Source organism: Carassius gibelio, chromosome B5 (assembly GCF_023724105.1).
Source record: "Carassius gibelio isolate Cgi1373 ecotype wild population from Czech Republic chromosome B5, carGib1.2-hapl.c, whole genome shotgun sequence".
Taxonomy (NCBI): Eukaryota; Metazoa; Chordata; class Actinopteri; order Cypriniformes; family Cyprinidae; genus Carassius; species Carassius gibelio.
The window spans coordinates 18278166-18304915 of NC_068400.1; the positions used below are offsets into that span (position 1 = coordinate 18278166).

The 26750-nt window shown below is 36.4% G+C and overlaps 1 protein-coding gene across 1 annotated transcript in view; it reads right to left on the bottom strand.

Moving 5' to 3' along the window:
• Nucleotides 1-7947: 7947 nt before the first annotated feature.
• Nucleotides 7948-26750, bottom strand: part of LOC127957304 (MLX-interacting protein) — a 33665-nt gene continuing 14862 nt past the window's right edge. The window contains exons 10-17 of the mRNA XM_052555771.1: nt 25424-25518; nt 22231-22348; nt 22005-22117; nt 13530-13637; nt 13252-13379; nt 12938-13061; nt 10941-11070; nt 7948-8929 (exon numbers count right to left, since the gene is read on the bottom strand). Of these exons, the coding sequence (XP_052411731.1) occupies nt 8808-8929; nt 10941-11070; nt 12938-13061; nt 13252-13379; nt 13530-13637; nt 22005-22117; nt 22231-22348; nt 25424-25518 (938 nt within the window). The 3' untranslated portion in view covers nt 7948-8807. The remainder of the gene's footprint in view (nt 8930-10940; nt 11071-12937; nt 13062-13251; nt 13380-13529; nt 13638-22004; nt 22118-22230; nt 22349-25423; nt 25519-26750) is intronic.

Below are 26750 nucleotides of genomic sequence, written 5' to 3' on the forward strand. Positions count from 1 at the left end.
GTTGAAAATCCTAGGACTAGTTCGCAAAAGTAGGTTTCGGATATAGCTCAATTTTGCGAGAAAACGGTGCGTCGTAGACCCCAAAAAGGCGCCATACACTTTTGTTCGGGCTAACCCAAGGATTGCAACAATGCCATGTTTTTGAGTCTACGGCTAACGGTATACGATTTACGGCCAAAAATGTCCAAAACTTTTGTTTTTTACGCTGTAGCACCCCCGTTAGGCCGATTGGGCTGAGACTTTGATAAGTTCTCCCCAAATTGAGCTCTACGATCTGTCCAAATTTCAGCTCTCTAGGCCTTACGGTTTGGGCTGCACGTTCAGTTCTAGGGCAGAAGAATAATAATAATAACTAGAATTAAAAGTTAGTGAACTAACTTTGATGTTGGCTTGGCCATCTTGGCCATGGGGCAAAAGAGCCACAGTATTTGTGTGCCCAACATTCTTGAGTTGCCCCGTAGCAAAAAATAAAAAATAATAATACCATAAAAAATACACCTGCAACAGTCTTTTTCCATGGTCCCTTGCTGTTTTCTTTTTTAATAAAAAGCCTAGGCTATGATAACAGCTACGACAGGGTTGTCTAGCTGAATGCGAAATAAGTCATGCAAAAACCATAATCTCCTAAATACCATTCAATTTAATCTTATTTTAATAGTACTGAAAACATATTTTAAGTTATCACACTACTGAAAAATTAAAGAAGGGACACTATATATAGTATACTTCGGTGAGTCAAGAGCTAAACAAAAAGTTCTGTTTCATTACAAAATACTGTAACTTTTATAAACGTCATACTATCACCACAAAATTTTTATTAATATTTAAAATAAATATTTCATAAAACTGAAACTTAAATATATTATTTCTATAGGCTATACAAAACAGAAACAAAAAAGACTAAATAATAAGGCTGAATAAGCTGATTTATAGCATGTTAAATGGTCTATGAATGGTACACCCCTCTAAGCTCACAGAAGTGGTTTGACCCAAGTTCTCAGCAGCCAATGACACTGACCTGTTCAAAGTACTTCAGGTGTATTTCACGTGTATTTAACGTGTATTTAAAACGTTACACGTTAAATACACGCTGATTTTCCACGAGTAAACAACACGTATTTAACGCTTTAAATAAGTGTTGTCTACACGTGAAATACACGTATTTAACGTCTTGTTGACACGTTAAAATTCACGTGTATTTGACGCTCTTGGCCTTCCATACACATTAGATAAAATGAAGGGAGACGTCAAAAAAGGACATCGCGTACTTTATCACAGAATATTTGTTCGACAGCACTTGTTTAGTTTAAAAGTAGACATATCAAGCTTTCTATAGATATATCTCTCATGTCTCTTCGTTGAATATTCATGGAGTTACAGTTCATTTTAATGACGTGTTTGTAAATGAAGATCAGCGCAGACAAGGTTGAAGACAGCACACCTTGTTTGTTATCTTTATTTTATAAGTGCACAAAGTTTTGTTGTTATTATGTTTGTATCCAAAAGAAAGTAGACCCTTTACAGATTCGATTGATGTATTGCTCTTATCTGTACGATTAAAACTGAAAATGTAATTTAAGTAATTGTCAGGGTTATCAGGAGAAAATGCCTCAAAACGCGTATATGCGTTAATCGACTCCAGAGTTAAAAGGCTGTCGTGACTTTTTTCCTTCCAGTATTCATAAGCTGTATCACGCTGTTAAATTATTTTTCATTCTGCACACATAAACATCTCAAAAACACCTGAATTCTGCTCTTGTTGTGTTCTAATGGGTGGATTATTATTTTTGGAAGCTCTTAAAAAATGCTGATGAAGTGCTCATTTCTCTCTCGTCTTTCTCTCTGTTCTTTGGTCAGAGACACCATTTATTAATGAGATATCTGACCCGGTAATAATAACATATGTTGATTTAGCTTGTCAGAGTGAATGAAATGTGTAGCCTATTTATTTGTCTGATCTCGCCCCGGCTGTCATGTGACTTTTTTTTCCCTTCGCGATGTCAAATATTGCATTTTGCACACATACACGGCTCAAAAACCCCTGGATTTTTCTCTTAGTGTGTTCTAATGGGTGGATTGTGTGCATTCGCAGGAATATTTATTTTAAGAAGCTCTTAAAAATATATATATAAATGACTTTACCATGTTGTGACGATGGATAGCAATTGATGTGAGGTTCAGCCTGACAGATAAAATCTCACAAGCACATATAAACACTCATTTTCATGTGTATAATATATTCTTCTAATTGTTTTGTGCCGTTTCGCTGCAGTGTTTTAATGTGACAGGCTGTAAATTCTCTTCAAGTGTTCAGAGAAATACATCGCGAGCTCGCGGGCAGTTGCGCTGCCGCGAATATATCATTTTATTACTTTAAACAGTTCAGAAACATCTGAATTTAGCTCTTGGTGTGTTCTAACGTGTGGATTGCGTGCAATCGCCGTTTTAAAAGGTCTTAAATAAGAATGAATTCGCTCGTTGTGAGCTCCGTGGAGACAGCCTGAGCTGAGCAGCAGTGATTCTTCTCTCATCTTTCTGACTGCTCTCTGCAGAGAAATCAATTATTAATGAGCCCTGACCCTTGTAATAATCAGATATGTTGGTTTAGCTTGTCAGTTTGAGGGAAATTGTATTATTTACTTGGTATTTTTAACCGGTTTAAAAGTGAAACGAAACCCGACTCCTCCCTTTAATCTCGGGTATTGCAACTAGGGGCGCAATTTTTCTCAGATAATGTAAGTCTATGGGTAATGTATTTTGACATTTAAAAATTAATAAAAAAACAACTTTAAGTCTGATCAGTCTGAAAAGATATAGCACACACCACCGCTCTATCCCGCAGGTTTCTGCCAAGTTTGGGGCTTGTGGCTTTAAAGCCCTAGGAGGAGTAGCGTTCAGAATTTCTGTCAGAAAAAATAATAATAAGAAAAAGAAGTTTAAATAGCATAACAGTATGTTGGCTTGTTGCCAAGCCAACATAAGAATAATAATAATAATAAAAATCCTAACAATTACAATAGGGTTTCAGCACTGCGTGCTTGAACCCCTAAAAATATTCGGCTCCATGCCCTGAAGGTACACAAAAAGTGTGGTGGCCGCGCCACCTTGTGGTCAAAAGTTAGAATGAAATATCACAAAAATGCTTATAACTTTTGAATAAATTAGACTATTGAAATGAAAATGGTCTCCGTATATTCTGTGGGTCATGCCGAGAGCACCGATACTAGTTATGCGACAATTGTCCATACTTCCTGTCCACCATTTTGATTAATATTAAAAACCTACTTTTTCGAACTCTTCCTAGACCGTTAGTCCGATTTGCACCAAATTTGACATGGATCATCTTCAGACCATGCTGACAAAAAGTTATGGATTTCATGTTGATATACGAAATGGTTCTCATTTAGCGCATCAACGAATATGCTGGATGGGTGCCAAAATGCATTTGAGGCTGTATCTCAGCAACGCTTTGACATATTTGCACCAAACTTTGTATGTGTCATCGGCACCTCACACTGACCAAGCCACATAAATTTGGTAACAGCGCCACCTACTGGTCAAGAGTAATGAACCATTCATTAACTATGAATAATTACACTTATACAAATGCTAATAACTTTTTAATGTCTCACACAGAACACACCAAAATGATTTGATTACTGCGCCACCTGTTGGTCAAAAGTGATCTTATTACTAGTGGTTGTCTTTATGATTTTTCAACCATTTCAATTACAATCATCCTTGCTTATCTCTTTTTGCATTTAAATCATTTTGCACTTCATCTTGCGTCACTGGTCTCTCCTCGTCACTTTCTCCTCATTTGTCTGCTTGTCTGTTTCCTTCTCTTTCCACTTCCTCTTTTCCATTTGTTAGCCCACATCTGCTCCCAAGTATTTTGATCATCTCATAATCTGATCCATCACTCATTCCATTTTCACCAGGGGTACTCTTTGCGAGTCGTTCAAATGGTCTTTCTCCTGTTGGCAAGTGAGGGTTGTTACTAGCACTCCCTTTATTCCTCTTTATTTCATGCTTTGTGGAGTTGATGGAAGTGGTTCTTATTGGTGGAGCAAACCATTCCTTGCCATTTATAGAACTGCTGTCACTTTGATTTATAAACAGAGTTCTACTATATATCACTGGATAAATTCCTAGGCCTACATTGCTCAGTAGCATAGGCCTTTTGACCTGGAAAACACTCAATCCACTTTCTTTATGTTAACAATCAGAAAGACAGTGTTTTATCCTTTTGACATAAAATCAACTCCATCATGATATGCTGAAAAGAAAGTAAGAAGTAGGGTGGACAGCAAGATTGCTTTGCTCTGCCTTCTCTACACTGCGCAAGTATGGCACTGCTTTTCTTTTTTGCGACAACAATGACCTAGGTACTGGCCAGGAAACTTAACCAAATTAATCCATGATCATTATTTCACTTGGCATAATTTGCCCTGTGGGCCACTATATTAAAAGTTGCCTACAGCTGTTTTGGCAAAATAATTAATTTGCCTCAGTGTCTCGTCAGACACTCTCTTTCACTTCATACAACATCATTATTCATACTTTTTCACACGCCCTTTTGGCCAAAAACATTTTTTTTTGTTTTGTTTTTTTGACATTTCAGATGATTGTGAGCTAAATGATTTTAGATGTGAAATGGCACAGTTTCTGAGTAAGAGAACATCAACCTTTTTTGTTAGACTGGGCAACATCAGTCACCATAAAGCTTAGTTTAACACCGCTGTATAAATCTTTTTTTCCTTTTTTATAAATTAAAAGACAAGAAAAGGAAAAAAGTGCTGGTATTAGTAGGTAAAGTGCAGGCGAAAAAGTTGAGTCTTTGGATGTTTTTTGAAAATGAGTAAAGACTCAGCTGTACGAATTGAGATTTGGAGGTCATTCCACCAGCTGGGCACAGTCCTGGAAAAGGTCCTTGAGAGTGATTTTGAACTTCTTTGGGATGGCACCACAAGGCGTCGTTCACTTGCAGAGTGCAAACTTCTGGAGGGCACATAAGATTTAACCAGTGAGTTTAGGTATGTTGGTGCCGTGACAGTGGTCGTCTTGTAGGCAAGCATCAGTACCTTGAATTTGATGCGAGCTGCTACTGGTAGCCAGTGTAACCTGATGAGGAGAGGAGTAACATGACCTTTTTTTTGGCTCATTGAAGACAACCCTCGCTGCTGCATTCTGGATCAATTGCAGAGGCTTGAAGAGCATTACAATAGTCCAGTCTGGAGAGAACAAGAGCCTGGAAAAGAAGTTGGGTGGCTTGCTCTGACTGGAAGAGTCTAATCTTCCTAATTTTCTTGGCAAAAGGAAACCTGCAGGACCGGGTCGTTGTAGCAATGTGGTCTGTGAAGCTTAACTTATGATCCATTACAACTCCTAGGTTTCTGGTTGTCCTCGAAGGAGTAATGGTTGATGAGCCCAGATGTATAGAGAAGTTGTGATGAAGCAATGGGTTAGCTGGAATCATCAGGAGTTCTGTCTTTGTAAGGTTAAGCTGAAGGTGATGGTCATTCATCCAGCTAGAAATGTCACTCAGACAGGCTGAAATGCGAGCAGCTACCGTCGGATCATCTGGCTGGAATGAGAAGTAGAGTTGGGTGTTATCAGCGTAGCAGTGATAAGAAGAGCCATGCTTCTGAATGACAGATCCTAATGATGTCATGTAGATGGAGAAGAGAAGTGGTCCAAGTACTGAGCCTTGAGAAACCCCAGTAGCAAGGTGGTGTGATTTTGAAACATCACCCCTCCAAGACACACTGAAGGATCTGTCAAGAGAGGTAGGACTTAACCCACAGGAGTGCAGTTCCAGAGATGCCCATCTTTCTGAGGGTGGACAGGAGAATCTGGTGATTAACAGTGTCCTAAGCAGCAGACAGGTCCAGTAAGATGAGTACCAAGGATTTTGAAGCTGCTCTTGCTAGTCGCAGGGCTTCAGTAACCGAGAGCAGAGCAGTCTCAGTTGAGTGGCCACTTTTGAAGCCAGACTGGTTGCTGTCCAGGAGGTTTTTCTGTACAAGGAACATAGAAAGCTGGTTGAACACAGCTCCCACAAGTGTCTTTGCAATGAATGGAAGAAGGGATACCGGTCTGTAATGCAACCATTGATTCTTGACATCTCTAAGTACAGCGTCCCTGGGAAGGCCAAACAAAGGTGATTGGAGTCTGAGATGAAAATAACAGCATTTCGACGACATGGCGACAAACACAAACGCACCTCTTCCGCTTCTCCGTTGGAGCGCAACAAGACCATGCCCCCTTTTTATATTCCTGTGGGCGGAGGTTAGTCAAAAAATGGTTCTAGTCACGTCATTACTGCAGGAAGTAGAGGGATGTAGTCCAGACTGGTCGTTTGATGAAGTGAATTATGTTAAATAAAATATCTCGCTTAGCATTGAACTTTGAGCTTTAGAATTTTCCATATATTATTTATACTCTAACAACAACATTACACACTAACTGAAGTTTGAAACATGGGATCATGAAGAACGGGACCTTTAATATTTATGTCATGTTAGTAAAGTCTAAGTATAAGAAGAGTGTCTCTTTCCCAAATGTCAGCACGATCACAAATGAATTGATTTTACACAACAGCTAAACAAACAAGATGCTAGTATTAAGTGCGTTATATTAGTCACAATGCTGTCTGTTTTGAACAAATCCAAAGTAAGACCAATTTTGCGTCTCTGAGCAGCACTGTGCCCATTGACAGTTATGAATGAGCTCATAATTTGTTACTGAATGAATCCATTTTTAAACAAATCATTTGAGTCAATGATTCAGTGGCCCATTCATAAAGACAATCGCCTTGTCCCGAATGGCACACTCCGGACTTGTGGACTTCCTCAAGAGTCCACACTTTGGTGACGTTATGAAGTGCAGACCTATAGGGCCCTTGGCGCGAGTCCATGAGGGTGCATTGAGAGGTACTTTTGGGACAGCCTTGATCATCACGCCGGAAATAACGGTCTGTTTTTTTGTTTTTGACAGGAGCTGAAGGTTCGGGGAATATGCTGCCTATTGTTGATGTTGATGTTGTTGTTGTTGTTTTTACCATTTATTTGCGAAATGGCTTGCCATGCAAAGAAATAATTTTTGCTCACTATTTATTTAATGAATCATAATGTGATCGTATTATTCAACACGCTATTATTATGTTTGAGATATCAACCACAAACCGTAATAATACCTACACTTAAATATTTTCTTCTCAGCTATGTCATCAATTGCTCTTGAGCGAAATCTCCTCCCATACGTTGTATGAATGGCATTTCGCAAGGATTCCTGGGTAGTTAAAGTGTGCGGAGCCTGCATCTATGCGGGCTTCGTGAAAAAACGCTTCAAGGGTACAAAGGGGGCACTGCTGAGCACACTTCAGAGCATTAAAATGCTGAATGGGATGGCCTACGGACTCGTAGACTCGGCGAGCACGCGCAATATAAGTCCACGAGACCGAAAGTCCACATGAAGTGCGCCATTTGGGACAGGGCCAATCATTAGCTTCGTTTCTAAACGAATCAGCCATTTTGAATGAATGAGTCAATGGATCACTCAGTAAGCTTTCAGAGTACACATTTATTTGTAATTTTTACTGTTAGGAAACGGAGCGTAAATGTGGAAGTCCTTCAAATATTTCTTATCCTGTTGCGCCCTCTATAGGACCAGCAATTAGTTGGGGTAAGGCAAGAAAATGGTTTGAACAGTTTGTGTACTTTATCAAAAAAAAATTTTTTTTAATCCTTCATAGTGTGTTCAAAATCTTAGTGTGTTCAAGATTTTCAAACAGAACTAATTTAATCAATCACAATTTTTTTGGTTTCACTCTGTAAAATTAAAAGCTTATCTCAGGAGAATTCTATATTGACCTGCTTTGCTCACGAAGATTAGTGAAAACATCCAGCTTCTCTACAAACAACATTTAGTCAAACGCTTCGCATATAAATGAATGCAAAATCATTTATTACTGGGAACAGCCCACCGTTGGAAAGGTTCATTCAGTTTTTGCAGAAACAAAACAGAGCAAATCAACATTCAGAGTACACTGTGAATAGTTTTTTTCATTTTTTTCATTTGTAACAATAGACTTGTCCTTACAATTTAGACCTGTGGCCATTTAAGGTGAACTGTAATACTCAGGTGGCTGACAAAGACATTCGCCAATGGAAAAAATAAAATGCTATTGTAAGGCCTATTAAATATTAAAAGTTTTGTTTTGATCATAATATGCCTAAAATAATAGCCTATAGCGTGCAAAAAACAAAAACAAACGATGGCAACAAAGAAAAACTATACAGTATAAAACTCACCGGGCTTCATTCTTCTATAACTCAAACTTTTCTTCTATAGCTCTACTTAAATTAAGGCACAACAATAAATCTTACGATAAAAAACTTATAAGAATTTCTGTCTGTAGTTCAATTTGTAATTTTTACTCATACTTTTTGTCCATGCACTTAAAAAAACAGTCTTGATCCTGGTATTTATTAACTGTTGCTGTAGTTTCTGGATGAACTGAGGGTGAGGCTCCACTAAATATTCAAAATAAGAGCACTGATATGGAAGACACCCAAATACACGAAAAAACACAGAGCAGTAAAATCCACACGTCTAATGAAGTCTAAAAAACACAAAGACATGCCAGCTGTATGGCTCTCTAGAGACTGCATGTAAACAAGAGAGATTGCATTTCCACTTGTTTGAGTGAAGTTAAACGAGTTCAGTGTTCTCAACATAGCAAATACTCCACCACAGTGTTGCTTTAAAGGGTCCTTGAAGACTCAAATCACACTGACTTAAAACTATGATCCTGAGGAATGTTTTTTGGGGTTGAGAGCAGCCTTTTTAGCTTCCTCAGGCAAAAGAGAGGGATCAGTCAAGATGGAGGTGCTGGTACAGAGCTGTCGTAACGTCCTGAGTACCACTGGAGGACACAGAAACAAACAAACACAGACACAGAAACAGAGAGAGATTTGGTGTTCCATTCAAATTAGTGACAATTTTTTAAATGTAAAATATTAAATAGTACTGTATTATTTGAATTATAAGTAACACATTGCATATTTTATTAGGAATTTTTCGACTTTCTCATTTCTTTAAAGGTTAACTTAGCCACGACCAGCAACATAAAAATTAACATGCTCTTAAAGACTTTTACATTTTATGTTCCATTTAAAAATGACATGAAAAATACATTAACTCAAAATTAAATAAACTCAATTCAAATAATAAAAAGTATGTCTAATAAGCATTGGCACAAGTTTACAGTATTGTATTATAGTATTTTGGAACTTAGACCATGGTCCAGCAGACAGCTGATTTCCAGGTACATCTCAATAAATTAGAACATTGTGGAAAAGTTCATTATTTCAGTAATTCAACTTTGGCTCTTTTAATTGTGATTTTGGCTCACATTTAACAAAAACCCACCAATTTACTATCTCAACAAATTATAATACTCCATGACCAATAATAATAAAAAATGTTTGAATTGTTGGCCTTAAGTATGTGAAAGTATGTTCATTTACTGTACATGTATTCAATACTTGGTAGGGGCTCCTTTTTTGCATGGACTTGATCAGTTTGTGGCACTGCTGAGGTAGTATGGAAGCCTAGGTTTCTTTGACAGTGGCCTTCAGCCCATCTGCATTTTTTGGTCTCTTGTTTCTCATCTTCCTCTTGACAATACCTCACAGATTCTCTATGGGTTCAGGTCTGGTGAGTTTGCTGGCTGGTCAAGCACACCAACACCATTGTCATTTAACCACCTTTTGGTGCTATTGGCAGTGTGGGAAGGTGCCAAATCCTGCTGGAAAATTAAATCAGCATCTTCAAAAAGCTGGTCAGCAAAAGAATCATGAGCTGCTCCAAAATTTCTTGGTAAACGGATGCAGTGACTTTGGTTTTCAAAAAACACAAAGGACCAACACCAGCAGATGACATTGCACCCCAAATCATGACAGAATGTGGAAACGTAATACTGGACTTCAAGCAACTTGAGCTATGAGCTTCTCCACACTTCCTCCAGTCTCTAGGACCTTGGTTTCCAAACGAAATAAAAAAACTTGCTCTCATCTGAAAAGATGACTTGGGCCCCTGTGGGCAACAGTCCAGTTCTTCTTCTCCTTAGCCCAGGAAAGATGCCTCTGACGTTGTTCAGGAGTGGCTTAACAAAAGGAATACGACAACTGTAGCCAAATTCCTTGACACATCTGTATGCATTGACCCCAGCCTCAGTCCATTCCTTGTGAAGTTTACTCAAATTTTTCTTTCTGTTAACATGCTTGGATACAGCCAGCTTCTTTGACAATGAATATTTGTCTTCTGGACAGCTGTCAGATCAGCAGTCTTCCCATGATTGTGTAGCCTAGTGAACCAAACTAAGAGACCATTTTGAAGGCTCAGGAAACATTTGCAGGTGTTTTGAGTTGATTAGCTGATTGGCATGTCACCCTATTCTTATTTGTTGAGATTTGTTGAATTGGTGGGTATTTGTTAAATGCGAGCCCAAATCATCACAATTAAAAGAAGCAAAGACTTAAGACTTAAACTATTTAAGTTTGTGTGCATTGAATTTATTTAATACACGAGTTTCACAATTTGAGCTGAATTAATGAGATAAATTAACTTTTCCAGGACATACTCATTTATTGAGATGCACCTGTGTGTGTGTGTGTGTGTGTGTGTATATATATACATACATACATACATACATACATACATATTATATAAGACATACACAACTAAATAACTTAAATCAATTCACAAAGCAATTTAAATATTGCTCTCCTAGTAAACACTTTTGATACACACATTTTTATCAACATCACAGCTACCCTCCCAAGATATTAGGCTGCTGTCACCAAGACCTAACGCACACTTACACACAAGTTTCCAGTTGCTGACATTTTATTAAAAAGAACTGGAACACTTACTAGGCCTGAGGACCGGGAGGGTACAGTATCGTTCCAGCCACTGCATGGTGGTTTCACATAGCTCTGTGTTGTTGTTGGTAGACACTGTCCCATTAAAGGACTCAAACAGAGGCTGAATAATGACGCTAAACTGAGAGAAAAGTATTAAAGAAAATAGGCTTGTGGAGGAGTCCAATGGCACCCAGGAGGCTGAAGAACAGCATAAAAAAAAAATCACACTGAAATTGAGTTAGTGTAAGTGTAAACACTAATTTGGGCAACTGAAAACTGCCCCTATTTGCTATGGAAAAAAACATGGGCAGCATTTTGGGTGCCACAGCAAACTCACTTATGTGTTGACTGTCCCCCTCACAAATAAAAAAAAAAATCAGCTGTAAAATGTATTTTAGTACCATTATTACACACTGATCATTTTTTAAAGATAAATTATGAAAAATAAACCAATAAAAACATAAAATTATAGTAATAATGCTATTGTATTGTTAAAAAAACAACAACAATAACTTTATTTAAAATAAATACAGGTCCTTCTCAAAAAATGTGCATATTGTGATAAAAGTTCATTATTTTCCATAATGTAGTGATAAAAATTAAACTTTCATATATGTTAGATTCATTGCACACCAACTGAAAAATTTCAGGTCTTTTATTGTTTTAATACTGATGATTTTGGCATACAGCTCAAAAAATTAGCATATCATGAAAAGGTTCTCTAAACGAGCTATTAACCTAATCATCTGAATCAACTAATTAGCTCTAAACCACTTGCAAAAGATTCCTGAGGCTTTAAAAACTCCCAGCCGGGTTCATTACTCAAAACCGCAATCATGGGTAAGACTGCCGACCTGACTGCTGTCCAGAAGGCCATCATTGACACCCTCAAGCGAGAGGGTAAGACACAGAAAGAAATTTCTGAACGAATAGGCTGTTCCCAGAGTGCTGTATCAAGGCACCTCAGTTGGAAGTCTGTGGGAAGGAAAAAGTGTGGCAAAAAACGCTGCACAATGAGAAGAGGTGACCGGACCCTGAGGAAGATTGTGGAGAAGGACCGATTCTAGACCTTGGGGGACCTGCGGAAGCAGTGGACTGAGTCTGGAGTAGAAACATCCAGAGCCACCGTGAAATGCCTGAAGTCCAGTGTCAAGTACCCACAGTCAGTGATGGTCTGGGGTGCCATGTCAGCTGCTGGTGTTGGTCCACTGTGTTTTATCAAGGGCAGAGTCAATGCAGCTAGTTATCAGGAGATTTTGGAGCACTTCATGCTTCCATCTGCTGAAAAGCTTTATGGAGATGAAGATTTAGTTTTTCAGCACGACCTGACACCTGCTCAGTGTCAAAACCACTGGTAAATGGTTTACTGACCATGGCATTACTGTGCTCAATTGGACTGCTAACTCTCCTGACCTGAACCCCATAGAGAATCTGTGGGATATTGTGAAGAGAAAGTTGAGAGATGCAAAACCCAACACTGGATGAGCTTAAGGCCGCTATCGAAGCATCCTGGGCCTCCATAACACCTCAGCAGTGCCACAGGCTGATTGCCTCCATGCCACGCCGCATTGAAGCAGTCATTTCTGCAAAAGGATTCCCGACCAAGTATTGAGTGCATTACTGAACATAATTATTTGAAGGTTGATTTTTTTCGTATTAAAAACACTTTTCTTTTATTGGTCGGATGAAATATGCTAATTTTTTGAGATAGGAATTTTGGGTTTTCATGAGCTGTATGCCAAAATCATCAGTATTAAAACAATAAAAGACCTGAAATATTTAAGTTGGTGTGCAATGAATCTAAAATATATGAAAGTTTAATTTTTATCATTACATTATGGAAAATAATGAACTTTTATCACAATATGCTATTTTTTTTAGAAGGACCTGTATACTAAATATTCATGGTTGGGTACATTTTTTATTTTATTTTTATTAACGACCCAAACTTGGCTGATTCATATGCCATGTGGCTACAGAATAAATCTAATATGGATAAAGGATACTATCCAGAATTTCCAATTCTGCAGAGTTCTGTTCTTCACATAGTCGTCATACTTCTCCCTCATGTGGTCGAAGCAATGGCGTGTGATGGGAACTCCTGTATCAGGAAGCTGTTCCTGGCACAAGCTGCAATAAATAATGGACATCTTTAACAGTTCATCTACAGAGGTTACCTGTTTAAAATCATGTATGTTTTTTGAGCTCCCCTTCACAGGTATCTGTACACTGAAATAGCCTGGCTATGAAGCAGCAGTTTATCCAAATGTAATACTTTAATATAGTAAAATAAAGTCTACTTTATTGCAATAAACATTACCTTATAGATGTATTAAGCTCATCAATCTCCTCTCGTAGTCTCTTGGTCTCTTCCTGCATCTGTTGTCTCTCTAGTTGCAGTTTGCCAATGTAGTCGACTGTTTTTTGAAGTGTTGCAGCATTACTAATCTGGAAACCCAGTAGTGGGTAACAAAATAAATTACTTTTGATTATTTACAATGCACAATTGTAAAACTTATTACAATTGTGCAGAGAAAACAAGTAGGAATCAGGTTGTGATTTCAAGAATCAAGTGAAGTAAGATGAATTCAGATTTACATTTGATTGAGACCTGAGAGTTGGTACAAGATTGCACAACGTCTTGAAGCAGGCATTTATGGTGAATCGCCTCTTCTGCTCAGCAGATATGTGATTCACTCTGCGGCTCTGTGTCAAATCATGACAAAATTACAAATAGAGACAGACTGATAAATAGGAAGATACCTATTTTTGATATTTCAACAATAATTAGATAAATGATTAGATAAATAGACATTTCAAAAGTAACTTTAGAAATAAATACTTACATTCAGCATAGAATTTATTACACAAATGTTTAAGGCTACATTATGATCTTAACATCGTTTTTCAGAAGCTGCATCTGAAGTGGCATTTATGTATATTTACACAGACTGTTTACCGGTGGCATGAATGCATTTACACAGCATTTAGAATTACATAAATAATGGTATGAGAATGGGTTTTAAAGAGGCATTAATGTTTTTTAAATGAATATTGAAATAAAAAAAATAAAAAAAACCCATCAGGAATGGGAAAAAAATGTCAGTAAATTACATTTTCAATTATTCAGTCACTCATCCAACTGATTCATTTACACATCTGACTCATTCAGAAACAAAGCAAATGACTGTCTTTATGAATCAATCACTGAATTATTGACTAACTAGATAAGCACAACAGTTCTGCTTTGGCCTTTTTTTTTTTTCAGCAAAACACTGCCTACAGAGCAACACATCAACAAATATGCTGCGTTTCCACCGAAATTACCCGGAACATTTGTACCAGGAACTTTTTTTCCCAGGAACTTTTTCCCCCTAGACCTGTTGCTTTCTTCGTTTCCACCGCGGTTTAAAGTACCGGGAAGATTTTTCTCTCTGTATATTTACAATAAAACAAAATGGGATATCAAATACCACTGCCTCCTTTCGTTTTTATTTAAACATAATAACAGTTGCAGAAATGTACTATATGAAATGTGTATATACAGTCATTACAATGAAAAGTAATATATAAATTTGCCTTTTTTAATTTTCATTTTAACAAATAGATAAATTGAATACAGACCAAAGATAACCTGTTAGATTTACCCAAAACATATTATATGTTATGTTTAACCACTAAAGAGACATCAGAGCCAGCGGCACACATCAGAAGGTCTAGGGGAGGTGAGGCTGCTCTCGGCGGATACATGATTACTGAGCTCCCGCTAATCGCGTGGAGCTAACGTCTCCGAGATCGGCGAAACACATTTTTAAATAGGTGCTGTCTTTATAAATAAACCACAGATTTTGAGTTTTAAACAACTTCATTCTCATCTGAAATACTTTTAAAATTACATTTCATGACACAAGAACAGTTATATTTTGAAAATGATCTGAATAAATGGTGGATGAACCCAGCCAATGCTGCATGAACTCAATCATTCAGGATGTTTAGCGCCTAAGTCCCGCCCCTGAATGTTCCGGAACATTGAAAAAGTACTACCTCACCAGCAGGGACTTTCTGAGGGGCATTATTTTACCTGGAACTTTATTTAGTTCCTGGTTCCTGTGGTGAAAACACACAGAGAACTAGGCCAAAGTCCCTAGTTCCTGGGTAAAGTTCCTGCAGTGGAAACGCGGCAATGGTCTACACTGGATACAGTCAGACTGTCCTTTGAGCAGTGCAAATGCAACGCAGCAAATGAACTGAGGGGGAGGGAACATGAAAACGAACAGAACTAGAGGGACCTGCTAACTACCTCACACCAAATAGTTTATTTTTTATAAATGTTTCCTTTCTCTTTGGAGTGTTACAAGCTCTTGGTGCATGAAGAATATCTTTAAAGTTGCAAAGACAAAAGTCTCAAATCCAAAGAGATATTCTTCATCAAAGTTAAGACTCTGCCATGCCTCCCTAAAACGGCTTGTTCTAACATGTTCTAAGTGTTTGCGTAATGCTGCCCACATGTTCCAAAAGTAGATGCATTTAGGAATCTTTAATATTACTTACAACAGAGCAGCAACGCATTTTATGGAGGACTGTTTTGTGAACCTAGGAGAGGAGGTAATTCTGACTTTGCTACGACAATCTGGTGCTTCTGAATCAACTACTGTAAGTATGTTTAGTTAGCAGTTTAAGTACTTGTTATTGACAGTTCAGATGTGGAGTTTTGCTCATCGTGTGTGTGTGTGTGAGAGACAGAGAGAGAGAGAGACGGTCACACACTGGAGTCAGCTGTCTTAACCATCCGTGGCTTGTGTACTGCAAACACATTTGACCTTCATCACTGTTTCTGTCACACCAGTCTGTTCTTCTTTCGGGATTGAACTGGTGGTAAAATATTTCATAAAATTCACAGTTTTACAGATTATATTATGAAATTTCAATTGAAGCTTTGGTAGACTTGTGGCTTTAGCTACACTATGTTTCTAAAATAATATCCTACATCAACATTTTTTTTAATACATTTAAAAAATATGTTTTTCATATTTTTATTTTTATGTTTGAGCTTATATAGCTCTAATTCTGATTGTTGAACAGTAAACTTCGAAGTGTCAGCTTTGTGAACATATGTTGATTATGCAACTAGTAGGGGTGTAACGATTCACTCGTTTTCTCGATTACAAACCTTGACAATTCATATGCATCGATCTTGAAACATGATTTTTGAATCACCGATCTCGGACAGTAATCGATTTAAAACACTAAGAATCGAATGAATCGCAATTTCTATAGCGATTCAATGCTTTCAAAATATAAACACATTAAATTACTACAAGCACGAATTAATGGAGGCCCTGAACAGCGTTTGTGAATCGTGCCTCTTATATCTCCTTCACACGCTTCACTATTAACGCCCGAGAGCTCCGTTCGTCTCTGACGCAGCTGATGTGTGATCTCTCCTTAGGACTCGTGGCCAGTAATATAAAGGGAAGTAGTTTTACTTTTCTGTAGTTTTTCAATGGCTCTCTGCATCTTACTGATGGCGTTACCTGAGCAGTCAAAAGCTGCGTATTTATTGCATGGACAGAGCAGAAATGTAAGTGTCTAAAACACACACACTGTTCCACTGAATGATACATGTGTTTTAACAATGCTGACGAACCGAATGTATGAAGGAAACTGTTAAAATAACCACAGCATTAACAACGATCTTGAAATAAGAGTGGGAGGTTTATCTGATAATCAGATGCATGAAAGTAGCGTTTGCTGCTTTAGCAAACAGACATCTGGCGCGTTTTCTCTCAGAAACATCATTCGCTGATGGAGAGGAAAAGTTAAAAAGCTACTACAGCATTTTATTCTGTGAATTTGAGAAATAATTTTCACACTGAAAGAGAATTGATGTCACTCTTATAGACGTGCCAGGCTTTATCTGAAGCTAAACTGAATAAAAGCAGAATGAACTGATGAAACGTAAAAAAACCCACAATGAATGAATAAAATTTATGAATGATGCAGTGCTAATTGACTGATAATTTATTACAGTACATAAACTATAAAGTATATTTTCTACCTTATTCTGTGCAGAAAATTGAAATAATTGCTAATTAAATGTAGTATATAAAACAATAAAATTGCCATTAGGAAAAAAATATAGATTACAAATGTTTGATTATGGTCCAGCAGTGTATTTTATTTCTTACAGCTAATTAAAAGTAATAAAAAAATAAGTGAACTCCTTGTAATAAATAAATAAATAAATAAAGATTATTATAATTATGATAATAAATACATACATAAAATGATTGTATTTGACATTTCTGTCACTTCTGAAATGAAGTTATGCCCCTGGTGTGACATAATTTTAGCCTATGCATAATACTCTTAAAGCTCTTTTTTTAAATCTTGGCTTACATACATTTTTACGTATGTCATGTCACGCCATATCATCATTAAACTAGCGTTTTTTTTTGTTTTGTTTTTTACCTATGGTTCTCTAACCATAAAGGTTGCTGTAATTTGCCCCCTTAATTAAGCATTTAATGAATTTAGGGGAAGCATTTAAATAATCCTGTGAATGCATTTAAAGAATGCAAAATCGAATCTTTATAATGGAATCGAATTAAATTGTGAATCGAATCGAATCATTCTAAATCGTTCTTGAATCGAATCGAAAACCTATGAATCGTGAATCAAATCGAATTGCTGCCTACCCAAAGATTCACAGCCCTAGTAACTAGTCAGAAAGAATCATGAGCAGAAACCTTTTTATTTTGGGTATGTCATTTCTGTCTCCATGCTGAAAAATGCGGGGTGACTAGTAAGGGGTTAAGACCTGAACCTGTAATGGAAATACAGATTATATTACATACATATGTAATATTTAATGTGTTTTACGTAAAAAGAAAACAAAATATCATCACTGTAATAAATTATATTTGTAATTAATATTTATTACCAAGATGAACGTTTCATATCAGAAGACAATATTCCATGCAAATTATCCCACTAAAGCACCGCATCACCAAGATTTTTGGTGGTGCAAACAATTATGAAGCAATATTTGTGCTCTATCAACTTTTACATACTTAATTCTACAAATTTTTTTTTTTTATATTCCTTTACAAATATCTAGTTTTACAAATACATAATGTTTTAATATATTAAACATAAAACATTGAATACTGATATTTGGATTTTTTTTTTAGGTGGGGGGGGGGGGGGGGGGGTCAAATGCTATTTCATGCATACTGAGTTTTTTTACACTGTTAAAGTGTTGGATTCCCATGCTGAAAACTTCGGAAAGTTTTTTTCGAGGCTTTGTGTGATGTTAGATGGAGCGGAATTTCCTTATATGGGTCCTAAGGACATTTTTGCCAAAAGAGCGCGCGCTCCCGTACAACGAGGCTGATCAGAGTGAGAGCGTCGCGAAAAGTCACAAAAGAAGTGTGTTTTTGGTTGCCAGGGCAAGACAACCCTGCACAGATTACCAAAAAAAAACAGCATTAAGGGACCAGCGGATGGAGTTTATTTTTACAGAGCATCAACGGAGTTGTGCAAGTGTTTGTGTTTGTTCCCTGCATTTCGAAGATGATTGTTTTACAAACAAGGCCCAGTTTGACGACGGATTTGCGTATCGTTTATTTCTTAAGGACGATGCAATCCCAACGAAAAAGGGTCACGATCGTGTGTTGGAACCACAGGCGGTGAGTAAAACTGCTTAAAATATCTTTGCCTCCTTGTTAGTGTGTTCGCCTCCCATGCCGGAGACCCGGGTTCGAGCCCCGCTCGGAGCGAGTCGTTGCTGCTGCTGCTCTCGTTCAGTTTCAGCCTCGGGATCTGATTCTGGATCATAAATAAACGGCTGAATCTGACTGTAAGCCATGGTTTGTTTTGGATGATGGTTTCTCCCTCACGGTAATGTCACAGTTTCCACATGCTCTCAACGCAAAAGCCTACTGGCGCTCGTGATTCTTTAGCCCCACCCACACGTCACACCTCCAGCCGGTCGTGTTTTTCCGGGAAAAATCGGTACAGACTATCTTTCTCTTATGAATATAATAAAACTAAAGACTTTTTGGAGTTATGAAGGATGCAGTACTACTCTATAGGTACTCAAGATTAACAGGATATTGAGTGAAAACGAGCATTTCAACCCCCCTTTAAATAATAAAAAATACTTTAAATGTAAAATGTAAACTGCCATTAGATGGCAGTAAGTCACTGTTAATATGTGAGTTATTGCAATTGTAAGTCCAATGTTTGATTAATTCAGGAATGAAACACCATCATGTTGCTAGCCCCTTTCACACTGCACATTGGATCCAGAAAATTGCCGGAACATTGCCGGGTCACCTTCTGTGTGAACGCAAACATGTCCCAGGATTGATTCCGGGATCGATCCCAGGTTGGGGACCTAGTAACATTGCTGGGTTCAGTCCTGGAACGAGCGCTGTGTGAACAAAAGCCAGAACCAATGCTTTAAAGGGTGTGTCGTAGTGATTACCCATGTTATTGTTAGACTCTTTTACCAGTTGTTTTGAAGGCAGATCAACGGTCAAAACGAAAATATATGTGCAAACTGTAATGAAGCAGAAATCAGTTAGCTCCTCACAATCCACGTTGAAGCTGAGATCATTCGCCAGCTTAAGTGAAAGGTAACGTGCTTAGTGTTTTCATCTCGCACACTGGATGTCATATCATGATATCATGTGTCATTACGGGACCTTTACGGGTTGTGTGTGAACGCACGCACATATTCTAGAAAATCACTGGCAGTGTGAAAGTGACCTGGGAACAATTGCCAGGACACATTACCCGTGTATTTTCCGGAATCGCAGTGAAAGGGAATTCAGAGACACAAAACAGCACCGTGGCTTTGTTTAGAATTATTTCTGTTGTTGAAATACAAAATCTAAAATTTAAGTCTCTTAATTAACTTATAGTTTATTGAAGTGTTGTAAAAAATCAGTATAACATTAAAACTGATTAACTATATGAAGGTGTTGCACCCATGTCTTGAATTTGTGATCATTCTGAATGTATTTTAATAGACTGAATCATGCAGTGAGAGAGCGCACTAGACTTCACATAATGTGTGCAAACTGTAGGTGTTTTGAATGTTTTTGTTTTTTTTGCATTGTGAGAAAATACAGAAAATTTGCTCACTTGTCATGGTATGTTACTTAACTATATCATGTTATGAATAAACTAAACATTTTAGAATTTTCACCTCAGTGGGCTTCTTCTGAGTTTCTTTATGTGTGCGGTTACGCTCATTTGCACTTACAGTAAATCTCTCACAAAGAAACAAACAGAGTGAGCCTCAACAGCGCGAACTTGATTCCAGAAATACACCATCCAGTATTAATTGATGTTTAATGTAGACTAATATAGTTTGAAGAATTCAAATTACTTGTTTTAATCAGGCTATTTGTCTGGTCAAAAAACAAACAAAAAACAAACAAACACATTTTAAAGGGGGGGTGAAATGCTCGTTTTCACTCAATATCCTGTTAATCTTGAGTACCTATAGAGTAGTACTGCATCCTTCATAACTCCAAAAAGTCTTTATTTTTATTATATTTATAAGAGAAAGATAGTCTGTACCGATTTTCCCCGGAAAAACACGAGCGCCTAGAGGCGTGACGTGTGGGCGGAGCTAAAGAATCACGAGCGCGAGTAGGATTTTGAGTTGAGAGCATGTGGAAGCTGTGACACAGATCCAGAGGCTGAAATTTAACAAGAGCAGCATCAGCAAAGGCGGTATGCTATGTGGTATGTACTGAAACTGTATATATTTGCTTAGCGGTTTTGGAAAATGACTAAGTTCCACTTTATGTCGTCTTTTTTTTTTTTTTTTTTTTTTAAGCTGTACATGTGGAAAGTGCAGTTTGATGACAACATCGCATGTTGTTTACTTGATGTGCTTACGCGCTGATAGCTAAGTTAACAACAAAGAGATATTTGAAGCAGTTTTACTCACCGCCTGCGGTTCCAACACACGATCGTGACCCTTTTTCGTTGGGACTGCATTATCCTTAAGAAATAAACGATGTGCAATCCGAAATGCAGGGAACAAACAAAAACACTTGCACAACTCCGTTGATGCTCTGTAAAAATAAATCCATCCACTGGTCCCTTAATGCTGTTTCTCTTTTGGTAATCTGTGCAGGGTTGTCTTGCCCTGGCAACCAAAAACACACTTCTTTTGTGACTTTTCGCGACGCTCTCGCTCTGATCAGGCTGTGCACAGCCTCTCTCTGCTCTGCTATACGGGAGCGCGCGCGCTCTGCCGGCAGAAGAGCGCGCACTTAGGACCCATATAAGGAAATTCCGCTCCATCTAACGTCACACAGAGCCATACTCGAAAAAAACTTTCCGAAACTTGTGACAAACCGGAAGAGGTTTTTTTGGAACAAAAATACTCCTTCAAACGTACAACTTAATTTTTGAAACTTTGTCCATGTTTAGCATGGGAATCCAACTCTTTAACAGTGTAAAAAACTCAGTATGCATGAAATAGCATTTCACCCCCCCTTTAAACTAGTTAGAAGGCTGATCAGCTGTAGCTAGACCTATATTATTATTATTGTTGAGAACATTAAGAAGGTAGTTCTACCTGTATTCTGCTACTCCAATTCTCTCTGATGATGCAGTAACTTCCCGCGGGGGAGAAAAAGAAATCTGTCTGTCATTTCTTGAACTTTAGGGGCATATAACTGCATTTTCATAGACTACTTCACGCAGTCAGTCTGCATTGATGTAAGATGACATACATGTCTGGGCCAGAGTGGAACATGTTAAATGTGTTGATAATTTTTACTTATTTTATTCCATAATTAAATCACACAGAATGAATTCATTAAATCGACCATAGCATTATATCAGCCATTCAGTACTCTCTGCGATTATCATAAGCCTTTAAAAATTCATTATCAGTGGACCATTAGTTGCAATAAATGTAATTTACATCAAATAAGTTTTTAGATTTGCACTCTGATTTGAAAGATGCAAATTAACCTTTTACATTTCTGTACACACATAAATTTGGGTACTTTAACAGAGTGTCATATCATGAACTATTACCTGACTGCCTTCATTTTTGCCCATGCCTGCACTGGGGTTGAGAGGTGACTGTGGGCTTGGTACCTGTTCTGCTCCCAATGGTGAACCTTGACCTGAGACTCGAGCATCATGTACTAAAGAAAAAGAGAAAAAAAGCTTTTTCAGAATCCTAGATTCAGTGAACCACCAGTAAAATAAAAACAATGCCATTTCAGCCTAAACTGAAGGTGACTGGGCTGAATCTAACCTGTACTTGCTGACTGCACTGATGTCTTGGTGGATATAGTGGTGGTAGTTTCTTCTTTGGGTATGATAAGTTGCGGCGACTTTTGTGTCTGAGAGAGAATATGAAAACCAGCAGAACCCTGCAAGGCAGTGCGATTTTTAAAAATGTAATTATGCATTACTTGGGGCAAACTGAATTATTAATTACCAGGGTTGAGCAGAATTCAAAATGCAGTAATTAGCTCCCTTTTAATTTATGAATCAGAAATGTAACAAATTAAACTCCATGGGATGCTCAATTGGAATTACAGGAATTTACTGAATTATTTTTTTAATAGTTCAACATTCTGCTTGTTGAACAGGCATAAAAAAGATAGTCTATTTTATAAAAATAACCAACAGTCCTTTAGTTTACATCGTAGCCATGCACCCTGATTACCTATCACTGCTAATCAGAGACAAGTTGTATTAAGGTATGAGAACATTATCACTCTAGACAGCATTTAATAAAAACAAAACCTTTGAGTGCAAGATAAGTCATCAATCATTTTTAGTATATTTTTTTTTTTTTTTTAATAAGAAATACTACATGATTTATAAGGATCAGAGGCCATTGTTAAAAGACAAGAACTAAAATTCAAAAATACTTTGGGATCATTTTGGAACTTGTAGTGAACTTCCACAATGGTTCATAAAATGAATGTATTAAGTTTGTGGTTGTAAGTTAACTTTTACTTCGTAAAGATGGACTAAATTGATAATTAAAAAGAAAAAAAAAAATAGATAAAATAATTTATAAATGTAAAAAAAAAAAAAAAAGTTAAGCATTAAATCGACGTATTAGAATGATTTCTAAAGGATCATGTCACACTGAAGGCTAGAGCAATGATGCTGAAAATTCAGCTTTGCATCACAGAATTAAAATAAAATAGAAAAAACTATTAAACTGTAATATTTCACAATATCACTCTTTACTGTATTTTGATCAAATAAATGCAGTCTTGTGGAACATAATTGACATGTATATAAAAAATGTATATAAAAAATGTAGAACATCATTTAAAAAAATCTCACAGATTTTGAACTTATGAATGGCAGTATATATGTTTATTATAATGACTTTTTTTCGTTAATTTTCACTGAAAATGTAATAAAATTACTAAAAGTCATTAAATTCCATTTCTGTTTTTGGTAACACTTTAGAATACTGTTTCTTACTACATAACTAATAAGGAATTATTGAAGAACTAACAGGTGATTATTCATTAACACTTAACTCACTACTGTTAACTACTAAGAAAGATGTGTTAACTAATCAGTATGTAATATAATTTTATGATTGTGTTAAGTAACAGTTAACTAATCAGTAATTAATATATTCTGTGAAACCTCCTGAAGAACTACTATTAAAATTAATTAATTACTAGTTAAGGTTCAAGAAAAATAACTATGAAGTTACTACTAATTAACATTTTTACGCAAATAATCACTATAATAATCAGGCTGTGGCCCACAAATCAAGTACTGGAGTAAAAGTACAGATACCCCAATTAAATATTACTCCAGTAAAAATAAAAAGTAGGCCTATTCATTTTCAAAATTACTTGAGTAAAAGGACAAGTACAAAGTACTACTACGGTAGCAACTTTGTTACAGCCCACTTATTAGCTTATAATGGAAATGAAATATGGATTTTGTTTGCTTCTAAATGTTTAACTTTTGATTATGAAATGTTTGTTAAATTAGTTAGAATGTGGGCAGTATACATGTTAAAATGGAATAAAATATGCTGTATTAAGAAATGTTCTCATCTGAAATAACCAAGATTTCAGTCAAAATGATGTAGTTTATTATTATTTACTAATAGGTTCACTTTAGAATTCTGTTTCAGGTTCTAAGTAAATCCTGCAAAATTATCTGATAATTCTTTATTAGTTACTATTGGGTTCCCTATGTTTTCACTTTAGAATACTGTTTCAGGTTCTAAGTAATTCCTGCAGAATTAGCTAATAATTCTTTATTAATTACTACTGGGTTCTCAACATTTTCACTTTAGAATAGGCCTAATGTTTCAGGTTCAAAATAAGTCCTGCAGAATTATTTGTTCATTAATTATTAATTACTAATGGGTTCCCTATGTTTTCACTTTAGAATACTGTTTCAGATTCTAAGTAATTCTTCAGGAATTATCTGATAATTCTTTATTAATTACTAATGGTAACCCAACATTTTCACTTTAGAATAGGCCTAATGTTTCAGGTTCAAAATAAGTCCTGCAGAATTATTTATTCATTAATTACTAATGGGTTGCCCATGTTTTCACTTTAGAATACTGTTTCAGATTCTAAGTAATTATTCAGGAATTATCTGATAATGATTTATTAATTACTAATGGGTTCCCAATATTTTCACTTTAGAATAGGCCTAATGTTTCAGGTTCAAAATAAGTCCTGCAGAATTATTTTATAATTCTTTATTAATTACAAATTGGATACCTGTATTATCACTTTTCCGCAGGCTTTGCCTTACATAAAGAAATTTAATGAATGATAATTTATATAAAATATAAAAACTAAGGTAAGTTACCGCAAGGTACTGGGGTCATGGTAGGGTTCCTATTGGAAGCTGATTTCTTACAAAACACTCACAAAACAATTCACTACATAGGCAAAACCTCTATAAAATGTATTACATTTATTAATATTGCATTTTTATACTACTACTACTATTGCTAATAAAATTTATATGAAAGGGTCACAATTCAATGTAATTGTTTAAAACTGTTCATTAGTAGTTACTTCATAGTTATTTTTCTTGAATCTTAACTAGTAGATAATTAATAGTAGTTCTTCAGGAGGTATGACAGAATACATTAGTTATTGATTAGCTAACTGTTACTTAACATAGTCATAATATTATATTACATACTGATTAGTTAACACATCTTTCTTAGTAGTTAACAGTAGTGAGTTAAGTGTTAATGAATAATCACCTGTTAGTTCTTCAATAATTCCTTATTAGTTATGTAGTAAGTAAGAAACAGTATTCTAAAGTGTTACCCTGTTTTTTTTACATTCAAATCTTAATGCTACCTCAATTCAAATACATGAATTGGAATTTAAATGTTTCTCTCAAATTAGCTCTGAATGGTACACAACCCTTTTATACAAACAACTATTGCAAATAGGATAGGACATGAAGTATGAAATGCTTACACAAGGAATACTGGAGGAGGCAATGACCATACCAGTGGTGGGGACAACATCCGAGTTGAGAGGGGACGGAGTGACAATGACAGCACTGGTGGGACCTGTGAATGGTTATGATGGGAGATGTAAATAATGAGAACAAACTTAAAGCAATAACAATGCTGTTTTTCATACAGATAATACAGATTTTCTGGATGACTGCCAAGCAGGTTAATACAGTTACAATTAATTTTAATTTAAAGTAAATAAATGTAAACAGACCTTTGTGCAATTTGTGTGGATTACACATACAGGTTAATACAACAGTGCCCTGTACCTGTTCACGCACACAAAAAATACAACGTATTCTGTTGCTTTCACACCACATACATAATGCATACGAACATAAAAACACACACACACACACCCTTAATGCACATCAACATACAAGCATTCTCTGTGATGGTTCACATTTGATTGCTTTTCATTGAAATAATGTAAAATAATGTAATGTACATTAGGATTTCACGTTTCAACTTATGTTGTTAAATTAAGTTTTACTGCCTTTGGTATTTACCTCAGCATGTGGAAAGTCTACTTCCGGTGAACTGTCATCGCTTTGATTTTAACTGTGTTTTTTTATGGTGACTGTCAGTATATTACAGGGAGGGATGCCACAGTGAGAAAATTTTGCCACTGATTAATATACTTGTGAATCTGCACATTTTGTTTTTGACATTTAGGGACTGTAGAGTTTACTCTGAATACTTGAAAATGGTGGATTAAACAAGCCACTAGCTAAGTATATGTTTTAATGAAAGACTCAAAAACAATAAAAGAAACAAAGAAAAATACACTTGTATTAAATGTAAAAATATTGAATCTTTGGTGCAGCTTCATTCTTTATAAGGAGACATGAAATGATTTGTGTTCACTCCCTGCTTCATAGTAACATAGTAACAAGTTCATGTCTGGACAATGATTATCAGAATGAAGACACAGCTTCAATTGCTGAGTACTGTTTTTGTGTTAAAACTGGAATCAATAAGATGTGTGAATAATAAGTGGCTGCTATGACTGCATCTAACCAACAGATGTCAATGGTAGGGTCTGTCTTTAAAGCTTTGAATCTTTTTGGTACAATCAAGAAAAAGCCTGAAAAACTTCACAAGGCTCCATCTGCCCATCTCTAGAAAAAGCAAAACAATGGGAGGTGTGATGTGAACATGTATACAGGGGTGAAACAGATCACAAAACTCACGGCTCGGATCATATTGCAGTCAGATCTTTTTTTGGAACAGCAAACAAGAAATAAATGGGCATGGGGGAGTGGGGTGAAATAAATGTAATCTTG